Source organism: Benincasa hispida, chromosome 5 (assembly GCF_027475165.1).
Source record: "Benincasa hispida cultivar pf3 chromosome 5, pf3_genome.v1.1, whole genome shotgun sequence".
NCBI lineage: Eukaryota > Viridiplantae > Streptophyta > Magnoliopsida > Cucurbitales > Cucurbitaceae > Benincasa > Benincasa hispida.
This window is the reverse complement of record NC_143482.1, coordinates 37,946,229-37,968,584: the sequence shown is the minus strand read 5'-3', so window position 1 is coordinate 37,968,584 and position 22,356 is coordinate 37,946,229. Positions and strand designations below refer to the sequence as shown.

Here is a 22,356-nt window from a genome sequence, read left to right as displayed (position 1 = left end):
AACTTGGCAGCCTTCTTTACAGGTACAGGATGCCACCTTTGTACTTGAACCTCGTCTCCATGAGGCAAAACTGCGGCGAACATGGATGGGTTGGCGTCGGCGATGAACTGAATCAAAGGGAGTAAATGGAATACTAGAGGATTCTGTACTGTTTTCTTCCAATTGTCTACTCTTTCAATCATGGTTGGGCAAGCGGTGAAGGGAGTAATACTGGATGATTCTGTACTGTTTATCAGTTCTGGTGGCAACAATCCCAAGCATTCACTACGACCCGCTGCCGATGCTCTCCTCCGCTACCTCCGTTATTCCATGTTTCGAACGGTATCTCTCACTTTCCCACTGCACATTTGATTTTGTTTATAAAATTTGAGTATACAAGTGGGATCGATGTTCTTCATTTTCCTTATTGTGATATGTTTATGTTTATGTTCTTCTAGACACGCTTCCCATTTGTCTTTTGCTTAATAATCATGATTATGACTCATGAAATTGGGGAAAGAAAGAAGACAAATTTGAAACAGAATTAATGTTAAACCTATTCAATGTTTTCTCAATATTCTCTGAATCATATGTTCATTTGGTTCACAGGATGGAACATATACATTATGGGTATGAAATTGGGAGTGGGTAAACAATAGTGTTCAATTATTATTTAGTTTAAAGTGTAAGCGCTGATAGACTGGTGTACCTGGCTTGCCTGCAGAGAAGAGACAAAAAGAAATGGTAGAGGAGGAATGAATTGTTTTGTACAACCCCCATCAAATGATCATAGCCTTCCCGTGTCATTACCCCTCCCTTCAAGGAAAATTGACCTTGAATTGATAACGTCAATAGTTATTGTCTGATCAATTCTGTGATCTTCCCCACCAGCCCGTTGATAAAAACTGGGGTGTATGCTAGGGATTCTGTAGGATGCTATTGGACTTGACGAGCCTAGGTTCCTTACATAATAAAATCAGTTAACACCTTATGGGAGCTCACCATTGGGTTGGTTCCTCGACTGGTGATGAGCCTATGTGAATTGAACTTGTGTACTGAGCTAGGTTGGTAGCTTGAGACTTGAGTGATGGTGACTTAGTCCTTGATTAATGAAGTGTAGGCAGCTTGCTTTGAGTAATGTGGTCATACTCTTGTAAGTGATTATTAACTGTTTGCACTGTCAAGAATAAGATTGTCTGAAACTTTAGCCTCCATCATTTTCTTATGGCAACCAATTTTACAGGGCTGGGGATACTTTTAGTCTTAATCACTTGGGCCTCACTAAGGATTGACATGCTATCAATTATGACAATGCTAGCGTTTTTGGTTACTGTGCATTAGGTTCTGGGATTGGCATGCCTCTTTGAAAACTTTAACTATTCTCAACTATATGGGCTAAATGACTCAAGCTAACACCCTTCAAGTTACCTGTGCACTCTTGGCATTGTAAGAGACTTCCCCACTATGCCCATTTGGTTCACGTGCACCCTCGATTTCAAATTCTAGTATTTCTCCAATAATCTAAATTTGCCTATGCTAGGGACACTCATTTGGCTGGTTTAGCTACGTCAAATTCTTCAAGATTTTTTTGGCCACAATTGAAAAAAAGATGTAACCAATTTTTTTTAAGATGTTGCTATATTTGCCAAACCTTTAAGAGTTCTAGCCAAAATACTGGACTTTATACATGTTTGCCAATTGTCAATCCCACACTCCATTTTGGAAGATCTCTCAATGAATTTTATCCTAGGACTTCCTAGGACACAATGGGGGCCATAATTCTATTCAAGTTGTGGTTGATCATTTTAGCAAGATAAAAGGCTGATTCTTTGAATCTTGCTATTCTAATTTTTTTTTTTTCTAGAAATTGACTGTCTTCATGATATCCAAAGTTTATTGTTTCTGATCGGGATGTAAAATTTATGAGGTTTTTTTTGTTAGTCCTTGTGGAAAAGATTTGGAACAGGTTTACTTTTTAGCACTTCAAGCCATCCCCAAACTAATAATCAAACAAAGGTGACAAATAGAACCTTGGGGAACTTAATTCGATGTTTAAGTGGTGATATACTGAACCAATGAGATGGGATCTTGTCTTGGCTCAGCCAGAATTTGCTTTTAATCATATGACAAATCAATCAACGGGAAGTCACCATTTGAGATAGTTTACACTAAACTCCCACAAATTACTTTTTTCTGATATTGACCTCAGTGTTGAAGCAAATCATATCACTTTGGACTTATCTATCCTTCCTTCTAATATTGATCTTAGTGTTGAATCAGATCATATGACAAGTAGGATCAAGGAAATTCATGAAGAAGTTCACTGCCATCTCGAGGAATCCAATGCTTAGTAGAAATAGAATGTCAATGCTCACATAAGATCTTAGATTTTTTAAGTTGGTGATGATCTAGTCATGTTCCATTTGAGGAAATGAAGCCTTCACGCCGGACACCATACCAAGATGACTAGTAAAAAGATTAGCTCATTTCAGATTTTGTAGTGCCTACAAACTTGACTTTCCCCCTTTGCCCATTAGTCCATCACTCAACGTTTCAGATCTCTTTGATTATCATTCCCCTTGACGACTTTTCCATGGCTGACTAATCTCATGATCGAGTTTTTCTTTGGGGGGGAAGGATTTGACGCAGGATCATCTTGATGTTCTTGACCTTTCTTGACTTTTCTTGTATTACTTCTTGGTTTCTTTTTAATCTTTATCAAGTAGCTTTGTTTCTTTAAATTCTTGGTCAAGTTCTTGTATCTATAGTGGTTAGGATCTAATTTACTAACCATTCACCTTCGCTACTAGTTATATCCTGGTATTCTGCCACGTCTATAAATATGGTAGCCTCTTGTATTTTTGGGCATTATTGAATAAAACTTGAGGTATTAATTTTACTTGTGCAGTTCACTAACTAGACTACTAACCTTAAAAATTTCTCTGGGCAAGATCACTAAGCCATTACCACCCTAAATAAAGGGCACTTATATCAATTTCTAATAAGAACAAATAAGAGAAAACGAAGCTACTAAGCCACATCAATGTGCTAGCCAAGTCAAGATCGAACTCCTTAAGAAATCAATCCCAAACTGCATTAGCTAGATCTCAACTCCGAAGAATATGACCAAGATCATCTGTTTCCCTCCTACAAAGAATGTAACACAATAGACCAATCAAATTGGGCACCTTCCTTGACACCTAGTCCAATGTGTTAGACTTGTCCGTGGATCACTTTTCGAAGATAGTCGAAGGATGTTGAAGGATCTCTTTCAAGGATTATCTCTTTTTGAAGATAGTCAAAGGATGTTGTATCTTTTGGGTTCTTCATTCTCCAGCTTCCTACCCTCTTCTTTTGGTTGATTACATAATCTTGCTGCATCTTTGTTTTGTGTGCATGTTCTCAAGCTTAGTTGGTGTTAAAGTTCTTATGTTACTGCTTTGGTTTGAAAGAGTTTAGCAGTTTATACAGGATAAGTCTCTTCCTTGGATTGCACGCTTCGTTTCAACTCGAGTTCAAACCTCTTCACGTTTGATCTGAATTGATTTTATTTCTTAGGTTTAGTCCTTTTCTTTTTGTTGAACTCATTTTGGTAGTTTTAGTATTTTAGTTTGGTTTCGTTGTACTTCGACTTTGAGCATTAGTCTTTGTTCATTTTATCAATGAAGGAAACATTTGTTTGCTGTTAAAAAAAAGAAAACTTGTTTGTGGATCCCCTTCTAGAAAAAGGCAAAGCTAGGGACTCAGAGAGAGAGGGGTTGACCAGCAAAAGAACAAAGGATTAAAATGAAAAATCGTCAGTCGAATTAGGACTCCAAATACGCACACCCCTTATCTAAATTAGTAAAAGGTGGAAAATGACATGAAGGCAAAACTAAGCCAGCTAGGAAAAGTTTGACCAAGAACTATTCTGGACATCCCTTAAATGAACGAGACTCCTACATCATAGATTAGAATAATTATACTTTGATCAACGTTTGCTGTATAAAACTCTGTTGTTTATGATATCATTTTAATAATTGACCTGGCAACTGGTTTTCATTTTGGCAGGGAATTTCTTCCAGGTTGGACTCTTCAGATTGTAAGGTGGATTTCATTTTACTTTGTTTGGATACCCCTTTCCTAAGCATACTATGAGGACAATGATGTGATATGTTGACATAATTCTACATCTAAGAAATTATTGCAGTACTCAGATAACATTTAAATAAGCTGCTCTCTTTGAAAAAAGAAATCATGTTGCTTGTTGGTAGTTGAATATCCAGAAGTTCCAATAGTTTTTATTATTAGTATTTTGATGTCGAAAATGACCCTCCTACTATCCTACTATGCAATATGTAGACATTGTTACTCTTACATAGCTATTGATATAAATATCATCTTGTTATAGGATATTATCAAAGAGAAAGCAGAGTCTCACTCAATCGATTTCTTCTCCTTGAGTGCATTTTTGACAAAAGATGATATTAATGAAATCATGCTATCATGGGGGGATGTTTGCAACTCTATCTTGTATGTCATCTCAAGTGAGAGGAAGGATGATATCAATCACCTAATTGATCAGGGATGGCTCGTTGTTGTTTTGAGTGAGTACAATTTTATTCCTTTTATTCGACATTCATGGTTCTTTCATGGCTTCTTCTTCCAGAATGAGCTACTATGGGCTCTTTGTTTCTGTGGGTAGATGTAGGATTGAGCAGAAGATCTTTGTAATAGAACTCGATTCAAAAGGAGATTAAGTTAGAGCTAGAGGAGTGCTGAATTCTTTTGAATTCTCTGAGAAGTTGATTGTAGTCTAGTTCTTGATATGCTTCCAGACCTCTTTATTGTTTACATGAATTTAAGTTTCCTTGATAAGATAAATGATGGTGACAACTCCTTTTGGATGAAAAAGGTCACTATTAAAAGGGCTTTGCAGAAGTCACACAAAGAGAGGAATCAAGTATTGTAGTGAGTTCCTCGTAATACAAACAGTTAAGGAAGAGAGCTTTCTGAAATTTCATAGACAGAGAACAAATAAGTTTTCTTACTGGTTTGATGAAGGGAAAGAGAGAGCTTTCCTTTCTCTCTTCAATCTTCATACTGGAGAGAGGACATTGTTTACTGGGAGATGACCTCTGAAGAAGTACGTTTTCTTTCTCCCTCCCCAAAATTAATTCTCAAAAGCCCTAGTGGAACCGACAAACTGCCCTACCACACCCCACTTCCCTCTTTCATTTTCTTCCTTTCTTTTTATTTATTATTATTATTTTTAATTTTATATATACATATATTTTGTAACTAAAGCATTACCATATTCCTTTCTTTTCTCCTTATTTTCAGAAACTGGTCCCTTTTTCTTGATTATGTGATGTGGTTAGCTGAGATCACAATAAACTTGAAATTTTAAGTTGACCTCTTCTTCTAAAGATATATGTATATGGCCACATATTTTTTCAAGTATTGAACATGAAAACATATATTCATAGATTTAAAAAAATTTGAAAACAAAAACGTCCCACAATGTTCATTTCCATCATGTCCATGTTGTTTCATATATATAACCCGTCCTCTGTGTATGTCTAGTGTCAGCACTTCTTAGGTTGGTAAGATCTTCAAGATCTTTAATTATCACTTTTTAAAAAAGTTTAAAGGAGTATATATTTCGAGTCCAGCTTCTGTGTGGAGAAAAGTTTAGAATCAAAGTTAAATGATCATGGAATATGCATTAATTTGTAAAAATAATTCTTTAGAGTATTTGGTTTGACAAGAGCCAATAAGCTTCGAAAGAAAAGTCTTAGATTGGTTTGAAAGGTGGGATTTGGCAAGTGCTACTTGGTGGTTACCTCTTTCAAATCCTTCTACTCTTTTTATTTCTTTAATGGGTATTTATAATTTTATGCTTTGGTCAATGATTGTATTTGAATTCTAACAATGAGTATTTGTCTTTTTAATAAAAGAAAAATAGTTGAAATTAAGGAAGACAAATGGTAGGGCTAATCTTTGAATAAATTCTCCATGCGCATTTGATTGTCAACAGCCTTGAAGTTCTGTAGTGTGGGTCTCTTGGGTGAGAACTGAGAAGCCAATAACTAGCAGATGATGGACCATGTCCAAGGCCTTGCATGTTACCATTAAAATTCTATGACTGAAATGATTGAAGGACTATGCTAGGTAAATTTCTATGGTGTATATTCCTAGAGGAAGAAACAAAGAAATTATCGGTCCATATGACCTCCATTGAATTCTCCTGTACTAAAAGTTACAAAAGATTGCAGAGAAATTCTGTTTGTAGTTTAAACTTTACTGTTAGCTGTGACATATCCTATAGTTCATTGGATTTTTTTCCTGCTGCTGTATGCCAACTTAATAAAAGAAAATGAAAAGGGAGAAATGATTGGTTTTTCGTGCTATTTGAGGCTACTCAAGCAAGACAGTACAATAACACTTTAGTGTGATGTGGTTGACAATGGTACTTTGCTTTCAGATGTTCAAGATGACAGTGCATGTGAAAATTTGGGAATGATTTGTATTAGCAAGCTAGAAGAGTTGCCTTTGAGCATCTGTCGCTTAAATAGGAAGGTACTCCCTCTCTTGTCCTTTTGTTCTGATAATATTAGATTCATTTTAATATGCTTCTCTATAAAGAAAATGAGAAACTGAGGTTATCATGTCTATTTAGGACTATTAGTTTAATCTACTTTCTTGAAGGTGTAAAAAACTATGGTACCAACCTTTTTCAGTAATTTACATGGAGCATCAATTATGGAGATGAATTTAGGTAAAAAGTGAGGTTTTAACTTAACTTTCCATGCGAAAATATAGAAATAAACTAAAGAGAATGTAAAAATAGCAGGAGAAACCGTTATGTAATTTCATCAAGTCAATAAAAAGCCACACACACCCACACACATATATAGGTTGAGAAGGGAAGAAAACTCCCGCACTAACACAATAAAAACCAAAGTAGGAGGAGGGAAAATAACCTACTTCTTTTAAACCATGTCAGGGCCTGACGTGGCTGCATTATATATCTTAGCCTTCTTTAAAGTCATGTCAGTTAGGCTGCACTAACACAATACACACACACACACACACATATTGGCCTTCTTTGAAGCCATGTTAGAGCTTAGGATCAATAGGGGTAGGTGTTAAGATATAGGTATTAATTTTTCTCGCAGAAGCTCAGGAGTTGGGTTGAGGGGTTGAGTTGTGAAGTAGGTTCTGTTCCCTCCTCCTACTTAAGGCTCCCTCTTGGAAGCAATACAAGACTGTCTCGTTTTGGAATTTGGTGGTGGATAAGGTTAGGAAAAGATTGGCCTCTTGGAAGCACTTCTTCTCCAAAGTTGGTAGATTGATGCTTATTTGGTTTGTTCTAAGTAGCATCCCTATCTACTATTTCTCACTGTTCAGAGCCCGTAATTTGATATGCAAGATTATCGAGAAGCTCAAGCATAATTTCCTAGGAAGGGGTTGATATTAAGGGGTAGAACTGGTAAGATGAGACACTGGTGAGAAGTCTTAGAAATTGGGAATTTAAAAACTCCAAACAAAGCCTTGTTGGTTTAGGCCTTGGCATTTTTCCCTTGAGCCTAAGACTCTCTGGCATAGGATTATTGAGAGCGAGTATGCCCTCACCCTTTTGAGTGGTTGTCGGGTGGAGTTGTTAAAGTCACCTTCCAGTATCTGTGAAAAGATATTTCTTATGAACTCCCCTCTTTTTCTTGCCTTGTCCATTGTGTGGTGGAGTAAGGGAAAGAACATACTTCTGGGAGAATTAATGGGTGGGGGATAGATCCCTTTGCTCTTTGTTTCCTCGTCCTCCTTAAAAATCATTTCGTGACTTTTTATGGTCTGGACGCGAAGCTTTGGTTCTTTTTCTTCTAGTTTTAGACGGTCGCTGACTGATAGAGAAGTGGCTGATGTTTCCTCTCGCCTGTCTTTGATTGGGGAATGCAGCTTTAGGATTAGGAGAAGAGATTTTTGTGTAGAGAGCTTGGACCTTTCGAGTGAGTTTTCTTGTAAATCATCTTTTCTGGATTGGTTGTTGAGGAAGTTAACAGCGTTTGTGGGGGCTTATTTGTTGCATTATGTGTCGGAAGGTAGAGGAAGACTTGGATCATATTATGTGGAGATGTTTCTTCCAAGTTTTGATTTGATTGAGATTGTTTCTTCCAAGTCCAGACTTTTGGCTTCATGTTAGCCTGTCATAGGGATGATAGTGATATGGGAAGAGTTCCTCCTCAGTTAGCCTTTTCGTGAAAATGGGCCAATTTTTATGGCTTGTTGAGGTGTGTGCTATTTTGTGAGATCTTTGGGGTGAGTTTAGAGGTTACTTCCCTCTTGACTTGGATTGTTTCTTCCGATTTACTTTTGGAATCTCAACCATTTGGAGGGTTTCTCTTGTAAAGGCTTTGGGAGAACCCACATGTCTTGGTTTTAGTTGTAGGAGTTGGATCCTGTGGTAATGACTCTGTTTCTTGATGATTGTCAAATATTTTACTTGCATCAATGTGGTAATGTGTTGAAGCTATTCTGAGACTCTAAAGTCAGAAATCTGCAATAACAAGAAAAGGAAAAATCGAAAGTCAAAGTTATACCACCAACAATTGAAAATTGGACGTGTATTCAAAGTGTAAGGTGCCTTGGATTGTTTCCTCTTCTGTACTTTGAGCATTAGTCTCATTTCATTAAATCAATGAAAATCTTGTTTCTATTCTAAAAAAGGTATTTGTTTCAGTTATGTTGTAAATGGACATCATGTTAATCTGATGCCTTGGATAGCAATTGATTACTACATATTGTTCTATCATCGTGTAGATTTTATTTTCTTTTATTATTATCATTTTTTTTTCAATCAAATCTAGTATCCTACATCTCTTATCGGCCTCTCCAATTCACATTGCTAACAGGCAGTTGACAGTAGCATCCTTGTAGTTGGTTACACAATGAAGCCTTCACGTGAACTTGATTTTTCTAAGGTGAGCATTCTTATATATATTTAAATATATATAGGCATTCTTCTAAGTTGATTGTCTTACAAACAATATGATTGATCCTTTGTATGGTATTGTTTATGTTTTGTTGCATTGGTTATTTGGGAAAGTACTTTAGTACAAGTATCAGAATATATGTGCTTCACGGGAACTTAGTTTCTCTATTACTTTGTACCACTAGAATCAATTTGGTAACATTCCTCAAATCATTGGCAATTAGTAACTCTCTCTCTCTCTATATATATGAACGCACCATTTTTTTCCCCAAACTGCTTAGTTCTGCCAATTATTGTTTTTGTTGTTGTTATGTATTCTGAAAAGAGAAAGGGAACAACCCAAGGGCAAGGGGTAGATGTTACCCCTCCCTGGAAGAAACAACTATATAAAACCCATCCAAACCAAGTTAATCAGCGGTACATACAGGCTTTTATAAGCTAGGGACCACAAAAAGATTAACTTTGTTTGGGACTTTGAATTTCCAAACCAAGTTAATCAGTGACACATATAGATTTGACTCCCTCTTTATTAGATTCAAGAAATTGGATTTAACAGTAAAGCTACCAGATGGGTTTGTCCACATTTTTGTCACTATTGTTTTCCGTTTCCACAGCCCAAATGTTTAGGAAATCGAGCAGTCACTACATTCTGCAACTCTCTATCAGAAAGAGGTCTTCTAATCCCCAAGTCCCAAGTTTGTTGATCACTGACCCAAAAGTCAACAATGGAAACGTCTTTTTTAATTGTAATGAATATAAGGGAATTTGGTAGCCAGAGATTTTGCACCACCATTTGTCCTCCTGGAAACTTGATTCGCCTACTATTTCCCACCACAAAATCTACAAAGCTGAAAAAAACGTATGTCCATAATATCGGACCACAGTCATCACCAATGGCAGTCCCGGGCAAATCCTCTCTCCGCCAAATGGAATAAGCTCAAAGCTTTGCCATCTGACATCAATGTTCGATCCCAAAAACCTCTCCAATTCAAACGATTCCGGATGCTCCCAACTCATTGAATCTCTTTCAATCACCCATGCATTTACCAAAATCCGAGCATCTATAGGGATTGTGAAACCTGCAATTTCCACTTCTTGTTGCGCCTTGTGCGGTAGCAACAATGGAGCTGCGGGATGTAATCGGAAAGTTTCCTCACCACCACTTGTAGATATGGCAGCCTCGAAATGTCCGCTTCCTCCATTGCTGCTTCCATCATTTCCGACACATACTTCTTGAAATCTCTTGCTAATTCAAAATTCAGATTTGTTAAATCAACAGAGAAAATTGTGTTGGAGAGTAGATTCAACGTAGTCGCAAACACTAACCTCCCTACATCCACTGCCTCGCCTTTCAATGCACATTTCCGAACAATCTCCACTAGCTCTTCCACTTTCTTCCGACGAAGATTCTTTTTGGAATCCAGAATTTTCCCGCAAACAACATATTGTTGCAAATTTTGCTAACGTTCCTCCAGAGAGGAGCAACAGAAATCCACACAAATCTAGTTTCGTCATGGCCATGAGCTTTCAATGCATCTGGAATGGCTTTGTTACACAAAAACTGATTGTTCATTTGCAAGACCTCTTTAGCCATCGCGGAAGAAGAAACCACAATGGTTGTAACTCGTCTGAGTTTCAGACTCATAATTGGACCATGTACCTTAGTCCGGGAGTTAGCTTCGATGTAGTTATCGGTTTCGATTTATTAGAAGGGTAGTCAGAAAGTGAGGATGCAATTGCAGGTCCAAAACTCCATTATTGATTGTGTAATGCTATAATTTTTTACTCATTGCCTCTCATTTTTATAGTTTGGAATACGACCAAATACGAGAAAATCCACTCCCAATTCCCTTCAAGAAAAATATCGGACCACAGTCGCTATCTTCCTTTCCTTTTAGAAATTTTTGAAGCCCGACCCTATGATCGTACCATAGATAGCACAAATAACTTTCTCCATAAGGTTTCCTCCTCATGGGTGTATCTCCATAACCATTTGGCCTCTTTGGTGGAGAGAACCAATCTTGTGGCCTCTGTATTGAGTAGGTAATGTTGTCCATTTCCAAGCCACAAAGTGGGAGACCAGTTTAAAAGCACCACCGATCCAAACAGGATATCTAATGATTTTTTGTAAATGATTAATCACCTTCAAGGGGACTCTCATGGGGGAGAAAAAGTAGCAAGGGAGACTATTCAGCACCGAATGGGTCAGGGTCAATCTACCTCCTCTGGATAGAGAGACTTCTCTCCATTTCCCCTTTTTTCATAAACATGAAGATCTTGGGTATTTTTGCGAAGGAAATACCCTTATGCTTCTTCCTTATGTTCATTTTTGCAACCTGTAGACTATCCCTCTGTTGCTCGTTTTTACTAATTGGCACGCAATCAAGTAATCTCTTCCTTTGATAGTTGAAGTTTGATTTTCGATTTAACTTGCATTCTGTTCACAACAGCTTTGTACTGTTATGTTAGTGCTTGCTAATTCCTTTATTGCTGGGCGTTTTATGTGTTATTTGTATTCGGGTTGGTTTGAAATTAATTCATTTCTCTGAATGTTGCAGAGGGGTGCCTTTCCTCTGTATCCTACTGACAATGGGTTGATTTTCATGCCCCTGACGTTTGATCTCCCTTTATCATCTCAATTGCCTGAGGTTGACATGATTCTCCATAAAGCAACAGATGAAATTCTATATGTTGAGCTTAGCAACTCTTCAGATCTCTCTAACAAAATAACCTACTCCAGTAGAATGCAGGAATTGCAAAGGTAACATTAAGATTCATTGAATCATGTTATTCAATAAAAAACATTTCCCGGAATTATGGTACTTCTATTTTATATGAAGTGGTGACGTCACAGAACGCTTGTGGAACACTAGGGGGTTGTCCTTTTTATATTGTCATTCGTCATACATTTTTGTTTGTTTTCTTAAGAAATGAATCCTAACAATTTGATATATGAGCATTGATTCTGGCCATGGGTATATCCAGAATTAGTGTTAAAGGTTAACAAGGTTGCTGTTCAAAATGAGAAATATTGCAGAACCAATGCAATTAGCGTTAGTTGAGATGAAGAAATGGAGTATAGAGTATTCTGGATGTAGAACTCCGCTGATGAATAAATAAAAGCTGTAAAACGTTGGAGTTTACAGGGGAAAGAATACCAGAAAAACTTGATTGGAAGTGGCAATGATAAGAATTCATTCAACCAATTTAAAGCCAACAAATGACGACAGCAGAGGGAGATTCAACAATGTCCAAGCCAAATGAGGTCTAAATGTCCCTCATAAATGATAGTTATCACAAACCTTATTAATTTTGATCTTCTGTAGTTCTTTTTTTTTTTTTTTTTTTTTGTTTTTTTGGAGGAGGATCGGTTGATCAAGAGCACAGTAAGGGGAATATCAGGACTTTTATTGGGATATTCATAGTGGCATAGTTTTAATTACTAATGAAGGTTGTTGGAGCAGAGTGGTTATAAATAGAACAAATATGGAATTTGGTGGGTAGACAAAATTTGGGCAATTAATCCATTGTGGAAAAGAGGACACCCATGAAAAGTTATATCACTGTGTTTTTCCTTTTTATATTGTGATACAATTTATGTAATTTTTTTTCCTTGAGATTAAGATCATAACAATTTGGTATTAGACTGTTAGCACCCTTGGGAGTGGATATTGATTTGAAGAAAAAATTGTTTGGAAAACTAATGATCGAATTACGTATTCTGGCTTCTGTTTCTGCTCCTGTGTTATTGGTTGATGGTAGGTTTCTTGTTGGAGTTTCTGTGCTTAGCCTTGGTTTTAGTCATGTCTTGCATGCCAGCGAGTATTCTGGAAAGAATGACTTGGGTTCATGTAGCTACTATAGCTCATCTTGAGTTTCTAGCCTGCCTTGTGTTGGTAGGAAATGCCTATGGGCAGAATTTATCAGTGGTGGTATTTCTCCTTGAGACAATTTTAGATCATGGAACCCCTTCCTCACCACCCAAAAAGAAAAGAAAGGAAGAAAAAAAAAACTTGGTGCTGCTGTTGGGCATCCTTAGAAGTTAGGCGAACGAGTGGTCTTGTAGGATTGGTTATAGTGTGTCATCAACCGCCTCCCACTTATCCTACACATCAGGGTTATCACTTTGAAGCTACAGTTAAGCTGCAAGGGGCCTTACAGGCATCATTGATGATGATCTGGGAGAGAGTTAATCAAGAGATTCCACCCGAGGGATTCCTTGCAATATCAAAGAATGAAGGAGAAGGACAAATTGAAACAGAAGGGGTGGAAACTTGAATGTCAGGAGTTGCACACCAAGCGAATTATGAGGGAGTCACCAGATACAAGGCACAACAGAATGCTACCAAGGGCAGATATGGTTAGGTTGAGGAAGGATGGAGGATGAATGCACAAACGATCGAAATTTCCACTTGACTTGAATGGGTTCATCTCATCTCATTTTTGAGAATGTTTTGAATAGGAAGAAAAGGTAAACTAAGCAGAAAGCACAGTTGGAGAGTTTCAGTAGTGAAGAAATTGTCGTGAACAGGAGTCAGTAGAGACTAAGGTGAAGGTTGGTCACAAAGAAGAGGGAGATGGAAGAGAGTAGACATATCCCCGTGAAGTGTTAAGGAGAAGACCTTCGAAGGGAGTGGGGCTCATGGGTCTTGAAAAGGGTGCAGCAGCATTAGCATCGGACTGGATTTTAAAAGCATAGTAGAGTTCGTTCATTCTCTTTCGAAAGCACAAAACAAGATGGACAGGGTGTGAATTAAATGTTGGGGTTGAGTTTTAGTAGTTGGGTTTCCAATATTTGAGTGGTTGTATAAGTAGGCTGAACTATTCTAAAAGAAGTAAAAAAAAAAATAAATGAAAGGCTAAATTAAACAAAATATCCTTGAACTTTGCATGTTGTGTAAAAAATACTGAAGTTTTAAAAATACCCTAGAACTATCAAAAAGAGTTCAAGAATACCTTGTCTTTACTTTTGGATAAACCATTAATGTTTTATTTCAAACATAACCTTGAACTTTTTAAAATTACAAAAATACCCTTGAACTTTCAAAAGTATAAAAAATACCCTCAAACTTTTTTAAAAAACTTCTAAAATATCCTTACTTTTAATTAACATAGGAATATCGTTTCCTTAAACAAAAAATCATATGAATACAAACCCTTATTACTCGAAAATGTTCTTGAATTTTCAAATGCATTAATACTCCTAGCTTACAAAAAAAAAAGGTTTAAGAATGCTCCTAGCATTAGTATAGAAATGCTAAGTCGTACATAGAAGTAGAGGAGATTGGGGAAATGGAAGAGGGAGATAACGGGGTGTAGATAAACAGTAAGAGCACATTTAACTTTTTTAAAATTAATATAAGATTGTGATAGACCCCCGATCATTGAAAGATATATGAGAAGAGAAAGAGAGGGTGAATAAAGGAATTGAGTTTGTTATAAGGGGTGGGGTGTGTAACGGTTTGTGTGGGCCTAAGAGGAAATATTCGGTTAGTTAGAAAAACTGGCTATTTAGGGCAGTGAGGAAGAAAAGTTGTGCATCTTTTTGCATTATATTGAGTATAGCTTGAAGAGCTTGTGAGGGAAGGGAGTCTCGGCTCCCTTGGCAATTTTGCCTATATAGTGAATACATAAACTGAGTTCTATCATTGTGATATTAGAGCCAATCTTCCTCGGGGGATGGTGAAGAAGGGGGCCTGAATGATAGCGATCGAAGAACAATTCACCTTGCTACAAGTGGGAATGGAGGCATGAATGGATCAACGTTTTGCCGAAATGGATTAGCAATTTGTGGAAGGGCAATGTGCAACAAAAAAAGTGATGGATAAAGGCTATGAACGAGTCGATTGAATAGAAAATGTTGTCTGCCTTGGAGGCATGGTCAAGAAGAGGAGGAACGGTAGATGGAGGGTCAATGTCCGAGTTGTTGGAGTGAACATTGACGGAAAAAGGAAAACAACCCATGAATGAAGGCAAAGGACGAATAGGGAGTAAAATGGAAAAAGAAAAGCGAGAGGTACCTCTTTTCGATATGCGATTGCGGAAGCCTAAGATGCCAGATTTCAAAGGAGAGGTGGGAGAGTATCTGCTGGGAGGGTTCCACTGAGTTGAGCAGTATTTCGTGGTAAATCGCCTGATGGAGAAGGATAGGCTAGAAGTTGTGATCCTATGTTTCGAAGGGATGCCCTGGAGTGGCATCATTGGGAGGAAGAAAGGACGCCGATGGACTCTTGGGCAAGGTTCAAAGAACAACTCCTGCATTTCTTGCCGGCGAAGGAGGAAGACCGATGAGCTCAGTTTCTCACATAAAGCGGGAGGGGACGGTGCGAGCTTATCGGAGGCGATTCGAGCAACTATCTTGGCCTCTAAAAGACTGTCTGATTGAAATGAGGATGTTTAAATTGGTGGGTATCAAGGAGAAGATGAGGATGGCCTAGCTAATTGAGGATATTGAAGAAGCCTGAAGAATTGAATGGGGAGGAGGCAGGCCAAGCCCAAACCAACCCACCAAAACAAGCAGACAGACTGCAGCAATGACCTAGACTACCAAGCCCATCGGATCGACGTCGACTCTGGGTTATTTCCAATGGCAGCTCAAACTATTTCTCTCAGCCCTAATCGAAGCTTGTGTGCTTCGTCAAATATGGTAACCTTGTGCGATATCAATGGAAAAACATTCACAACAGGTTCTTTCAAACATCTATCTGACAGTGAAATGCAATCACGAAGGGACAAGGGATTGTGTTACCGTTGTGACGAAAGATACACGTCTGGCCATTGCTGCAAAAACAAGGAGTTAAATCTCTTAATCTATAATGATGAGGGAGAGATCATTGCTGAAGGGAACGGAGAAGGGCTCACTGCTAAGGAAGTTCCCGAACCCACTCTGGAAACGTTAGATATGGTCTCGACAGAAGCTGAATCGGTCGAATTGTCTCTTACCTCCCTGGTAGGATTGGACTCTCTAAAAACGGTGAAGCGGATGAAATCCAAAACCTTATCAATACTTGCCCGGAAATTCGGGAGGTATTGTGGTGGTATCAATCGATGTTCTGACCAATCAAAGGTTTACCACTAGCTAGACGCCATGATCACGCCATTGAATTGAAACCGGGGAGGGTCCTGTGAATGTTCGACCCTATCGTTATCCCCAATTCCAAAAGGATGAGATCGAATGTCTGGTAGAGGAAATGCTTACGGCGGGGATAATACAGTCAAGTACTAGCCCATTCTCCATCCCAGTCCTATTGGTTAAGAAAAAAGACGGCAGTTGGAGATTTTGTGTGGATTATCGGGCCCTTAATCAAGCGACCAGTTGTTGATGAGCTCATCGATGAATTGGCAGGTGCGAATGTCTTCTAAAAAATTGATCTTAAGTCTGGGTCCGGTTATCATCAGATACGGGTTACACCAAGAGACGTTCATAAGACAGCTTTTAGGACTCATGAGGGACATTACAAGTTCTTGGTTACACACTTCGGGTAGCGTAACGCGCCATCTACGTTCCAATTAGTTATGAATGATCTCCTAAAGCCACACCTATGCATATCTACAGTGCCTCAATTCATGAGTATGTGGAACACCTCACAGTTGTGCTAAGGTTGCTATCGGAGAACAAATTCATGGCCAACTTCAAGAAGTGTACGTTTGCAGTATCCACAATTGAATACTTGGGACACCTGATTTCCACTAAAGTGGTAGCAGCTGATCCCTCTAAAATAGAGTCTATGAAACAGTGGTAGACACCTACAACACTCAAACAACTGCGAGGTTTTCTTGGTTTAACTGGATATTACCGCAAGTTTGTAGCCCGTTATGGATCAATAGCATTCCCACTCTCACTTAGCTACTCAAGAAGTACAATTTTCATTGGTCTGATGAAGCTCCATCGGCTTTTGATGCCTTAAAGACAGCAATGACTGAAGTTCTCGTGTTGGGTTTACCCGACTTCACGAAACCATTTGTGGTTGAAACGGATACATCTGGCATTGGGGTGGGAGCCGTCCTGATGCAACAAGGCTGTCCTCTTGCATTCTTTAGTCAAGCTCTTCCATTGACCTATCGATTAAAACCTGTATATGAAAGAGAGTTAATTGCCATTGTCCTGGCCGTGCAAAAATGGAGATTGTATCTGTTGGGGCGTCGATACACAATACAGACAGACCAGAAAAGCCTTAAATTTTTGCTGGAACAATGAATTATTGCCGGGGAATATCAAAAGTGGGTGGCCAAGTTAATAGGATATGACTTTGTAATCGAATACAAAAAAGGATGGGAGAATGCTGCAGCAGACGCTTTATCTTGAATTCCATCAACACTCGAATTTTCTGCGCTTAGCTTCATTGAGAACATTAACACTGCTATATTTATAACTCAAGTAGATCAAGACGAAGAGTTGTGAAAGATTCACCTAAGTATTCAGAATGGTGATCCAAGTCTGACGGGATACTCATTGAAGGGAGTCCTGTTGTTGTATAAACAAAGGATAGTGTTGCCCATTAACTCTCCTACGATCCCTCTTTTGCTTCAAGAATTCCATAATAATTCGATTGGAGGCCACAACAATGCTATTAAAATGTATCAGCGTATGAAAAGGGAATTCTTCTGGAAAGGTATGAAGGCTCGTGTGCGCTCTTTCATGGCAGATTGTTCAATGTGCCAGCAAGCTAAGTACTTGTCGCTTGCTTCCGTGGGGTTGTTGCAACCCTTGCCAATTCTGGAGATGATATGGACAACATTTCCATGGACTTCATTGATGGCCTACCTAAATCTGAGGGGTTCAATTCTGTACTAGTGGTGGTGGATAGACTGTCGAAATATGCCCATTTTATTGCTTTAAGACACCCATACACAGCAGCCACAGTGGCCACGATTTTCCTTAAAGAAATTTTGAGGCTCCATGGGGTACCTAACAACATTATTTCAGATAGAGACAAGGTACACAAGTCTTTTTTGGGAGGAGTTATTCTGTTTGGTGGGTACCCAGCTGAAGAGAAGTACAACCTATCACTCTCAAACTGATGGTTAAACAGAAGTGGTGAATAGAGGGTTAGAGGCATACTTGCGATGTTTTGCTATGGAGTCACCTAAGAAGTGGGTAAAATGGCTAGCTTTGGCCGAATATAATTATAACACATTGTTTCATCACTAAAGAAGACTCCGTTCGAGGTCGTCTATGGTAGACCCGTGCCACCTTTAATATTGTATGAAGCTGGGGCTGCTGTTGTAGGCATGGTCGATAACCTTCTCAAAGATTGTGATGAGATGCTGAAACAATTGCGTGCCACGTTGGCTCGAACACAATAATGGATGGTTCACTAGCTGATACAAAACGAAGAGATGTGGAGTTTGCCATTATGGATTGGGCGTACGTTAAACTCCGACCCTACCGACAAAGCACCCTATTCATCCACAAACATCCTAAGTTGGTGCCTCGATTCATCGAGCCTTATCAGATTATCGAGCGCATCGAACCGGTGGTCTACAAACTTGATTTACCAGCCAACATCAATATCCACTCGGTCTTCCATGTCTCCCAACTTCGAAAGGAAGTAGGTTCAGTTCTGCCCAAAATTGCAAGGCCCCCTTTGCTGAACAACGATGGCCTCTTACATCCTTAACCGGATTCAGTCCTCGGTATACGCAAGGTTGGAGCTATAGTGCTCTCTCCTAATGACTTTGAAGTTCTGATCCAGTGGAAGGATATGTCACGAGAAGACGCTACATGGGAAAATGGCCTCCAAATTACGGAACAATTTCCGGATTTTCCCCTTGAGGACAAGGTGGTTTTTTGGGGGCAGATAGCAATAGACCCCCGACCATTAAAAGATATATGTGGAAGAGAAAGAGAGGGTGAATTAAATGTAAAAAATCAACATGAAGGAATTGAGTTTGTCACTGTGTGGGCCCAAGAGGAAGAAAGGTCGGGCATCTTTTTGCATTGTATTGAGTATAGCTTGAAGAGCTTGTGAGGGAAGGGAATCTTGGCTCCCTTGGCAATTTTGCCTAAATAGTGAATACATAAGCCGAGTTTTATCAGATTACTAATGCAATCTTTTGTAAGTTTAATGGTATTTTAGGAACAAGGTATTAATGGTTTCAGTTCATATATTAATAGTAAGGGTAGTTTTGAGCTTTTCTTTAAGTTTAAGAGTATTTTTTGAAACTTTTGAGAGTTCAAGGGTAGTTTTGTTTTCTTTAAGTTTAAGGATATTTTTTGAAACTTTTGAGAGTTCAAGGGTAGTTTTGAAACAAAACACTAATGGTTTCTGTCCAAAACTAACGGTAAGGATATTTTTGAACTCTTTTTGAAAGTTCAAGGGTAATCATGCAACTTTTGAAAGTTCAGGGGAATTTTTGACATGAAGTGCAAAGTTCAAGGGTATTTTGTATAATTTAGCCAAAATTTAAAAAAAAAAATTGAGGGGATAAAAGATGGGAAGAAGTCATCCGAGTTTTCTCTCCATCTACAATTGTTTTGAATCTTTGTTTAACTATGCCTTGAGGAAAAAAGTGTATTTTGGGATGGGGTAATGTCAAGAATATCTTTAAGACGGTGGTTCTAAACATTATTAGGGTACTGAGATTATAGTAGTCATTAGCCAAAAAGTTAGTAGGAGGCAGTCGGTTATAAAAAGAAGATATGGAAGAGGATGAAGGTAGGCAATAATGCAGTGGTTTATGTACTTTCAATGCAATTTCTAGGGACTAACAAACTCCTGCTAGCATACACTTCAGTTCATGACTAATATAAGTTATGAGATCCCCTCCCTCCCTCCTTAATGATGTTCCTAACAAACTCTTTACTCAGAAATGGACTTTTAAGTAATTCTTAATTTGTATGCTCGCACAGGTATATTGAAGTCCACCCAGATTTATGCGTAATTGACCCACTTGATAATATAAAACCTGTATTGGATCGGGTGGAAATTCAACAGATTCTTCTCGGACTGGAGGCTCTCAAATCTGAAGGCTGCATAATCAGGGGTCCTTATTTTCTCAAGGTCTTATTCTTGTCATGTTTCTCTAATATTTGAAGGATCCGAGGTTGGTAATCAAATGTCGCCAATTCTTAGATTTCTGTCGGAAGATAAATGAAAATGTTCTGAGCCATTCCTCGTGTGGCCTCTTATTTATGATTTACATCAATCATTAAAGCTTGAAAATTTTGGAACAAAAAGAAGTGATTGAGATACACATTAAATTTTGTGGATCCATGTTTCGTCGCTCTGCTTTTTAAGAAAATCACCATATGATAGATAATTTAAGGGGTTTGAAAATTCTTACCCCAATAGACCTGGTATCCTGTAATCTCCAAGTAAATGCATGACGAATTGTTTGTTTGGTCCTGTCCTATGTTGTGTGGAACGTGTGGAGTTTCCTCCTATTAAACTTATGTGCGTGGTGCCTAACTATGCAGGTTGGTAATTTTAATGAGGCTAACTTGGTGCAAAAGCTATCTGAAGCTAAACTATCTCTTCCTTGTATAGTGAAGCCGCAAGTTGCTTGCGGAGTTTCTGATGCTCACAAAATGGTATTTATATGTTTCTTTTCTTCAATTATTATTTGTTAATTTGATTTTTTGTGTTGTAAAAGCAGAATATATGTGCCTTGCTGGACTGGTATCTTGCATAACGCTGAATGGTTGCCTACAGAACATTGAATTATGTTTACCTTTTCTTTTCCCCCTTTTTTGTGGAGAATATTACGTTTCTGCCATCTCAAATTAGGTTCTTTTCATAACCTATATGCCACTCCAGTATAAGAATCATTCGCTTAGCAGAAATTTTTGTAATCTGTCATGTAACAGGCAATAATTTTTTACGTTGAAGATATCAAGAATTTGGATGTTCCTCTTCCAGCTATTATTCAGGTGAGAAATCTCATGAGATCTTTGACGAGTTATCCCCTTGACCTCTATTAACCTGCTAACTTATATTCTTCTTGTGGTACATTGATTAAAGACTTTTTGGAAATTGTCGGTGCTGAAACTGCAGGAATACGTGGATCATTCATCAACTCTATACAAATTTTATGTACTAGGTGAAAAGATTTTTTATGCAGTTAAGAAGTCGACACCGAACATAAGTGCATTGATCAATTTAAACCAAGGTGTTGGACCGTTGGTCTTTGACAGGTTGCACTTTTGCTCAATTAGTTCTCTTTGTAGGTCTATAATACATCTTACGATAATGAAGTGACATAACATTATCGGTTTTATGCACAGCTTAAAATCTCTGCCCATTGCTAATGAAAGCCAGCAGCATTTAGAAGGCAAAAGTTCTGATAATAAAAACAAGGACATGAATATTGAGCTTGTCCAAAATTCTGCAAACTGGCTTAGGAGAGTACTTGATCTTTCAATCTTCGGTTTTGATGTTGTTGTAAGTAATTCTTCTTCTCATCTTTATTTTGTTCATTTAATATTCTTTTTCCTATCGACCTTATGGGAGAGGGTTTGTTTATTTATGTTTCATGATTATCCAATCAAGGAAGTTGCCTATTGGATCTGTCAATTTCCCATTCTTCCATAATTCTGGACTGAAAGGATTCATCACATTTTTTAAGACGAGTCACTTCATTGGTTAGGCTGTTTTGAGATTGCTCGAGCCAAAACCTCCTCTTGGTGCTCTCTTTCCAATATTTGTAGAACTATTCAATTCAAGTCATTAGTTTAAGATGGAGCGTTTTGTTTCTTCTTCTTCTATTAGTTAGCATGTAATCTCTTGCTAAGTTTTTGCATTGTACTTGATTTCATCTCTCGTTGGTTATTTCTTTTTTCTCTTTTATTGTATTTTGAGCATTAGCATCTTCAATAAGGAGGTTTGTTTCCGTTTGGAAAAAAAATTACATACCAGCAGTATGCTTTGAGGCAGTGGATCCACCGGGATTTGTTGGAAGATGATTTGGTTTTTAATGCATTAAAGATTTGGGTGAAAATTTCAGGTTGAAGACAAGAGTGGGGATCATGTTATTGTGGATGTAAATTATCTGCCTTCTTTCAAGGAAGTTCCTGATAACATTGCAATACCTGCCTTCTGGGAAGCCATCAAGAACAAGTATGAAAACTTCAAAAAACTAAGCACTTGACTCTTTCTTCTTATCTTGTGAGCAAATTGTATTTTAGGCTATTCTAAATAAAATTTAACTAGTGTTACTATGTGGGTTATGATTTGAAATTTCAGGACTTTAAAAGAGAGAAAATAATTTCAAATTACTATTACTATTTGAGGTTAAAACTAATCGATAAGAAAGTTAACATTTGGCTCGTTTGTCCATATAGTTTTGCAGATAATTATATTTTCCTTCGATAGATCGTGTTTGTTTATACAATGACACATTCAATTAGTTTAAATGGAAAAACAAAAGAGTTTATACAATATAAGTTAATAAAAGAGCGAGATTGA

General features: G+C 38.0%; 1 protein-coding gene across 1 annotated transcript; it reads left to right on the top strand.

The window, feature by feature from the left end:
* ITPK4 (inositol 1,3,4-trisphosphate 5/6-kinase 4) lies at positions 1-22,227 on the top strand. Its single transcript, XM_039032712.2, has 12 exons — positions 1-321; positions 4,030-4,065; positions 4,370-4,565; positions 6,446-6,540; positions 8,871-8,939; positions 11,509-11,711; positions 19,803-19,953; positions 20,370-20,483; positions 20,760-20,822; positions 20,947-21,086; positions 21,177-21,333; positions 21,896-22,227. The coding sequence occupies exons 1-12, from the start codon at positions 181-183 to the stop codon at positions 22,037-22,039; spliced, it is 1,509 nt and encodes a 502-aa protein (XP_038888640.1). The 5' UTR covers positions 1-180; the 3' UTR covers positions 22,040-22,227.
* Positions 22,228-22,356: the final 129 nt, after the last annotated feature.

What these genes read in the sequence shown, in the direction of transcription:
- ITPK4 (XM_039032712.2), top strand. Translation starts at nt 181, where the DNA reads ATGGTTGGGCAAGCGGTGAAGGGAGTAATACTGGATGATTCTGTACTG. An exon ending in GTTATTCCATGTTTCGAACG is followed by an intron (nt 322 to 4,029) that starts GTATCTCTCACT and finishes TCATTTTGGCAG; the next exon opens with GGAATTTCTTCCAGGTTGGA. An exon ending in TCTGTCGCTTAAATAGGAAG is followed by an intron (nt 6,541 to 8,870) that starts GTACTCCCTCTC and finishes CATTGCTAACAG; the next exon opens with GCAGTTGACAGTAGCATCCT.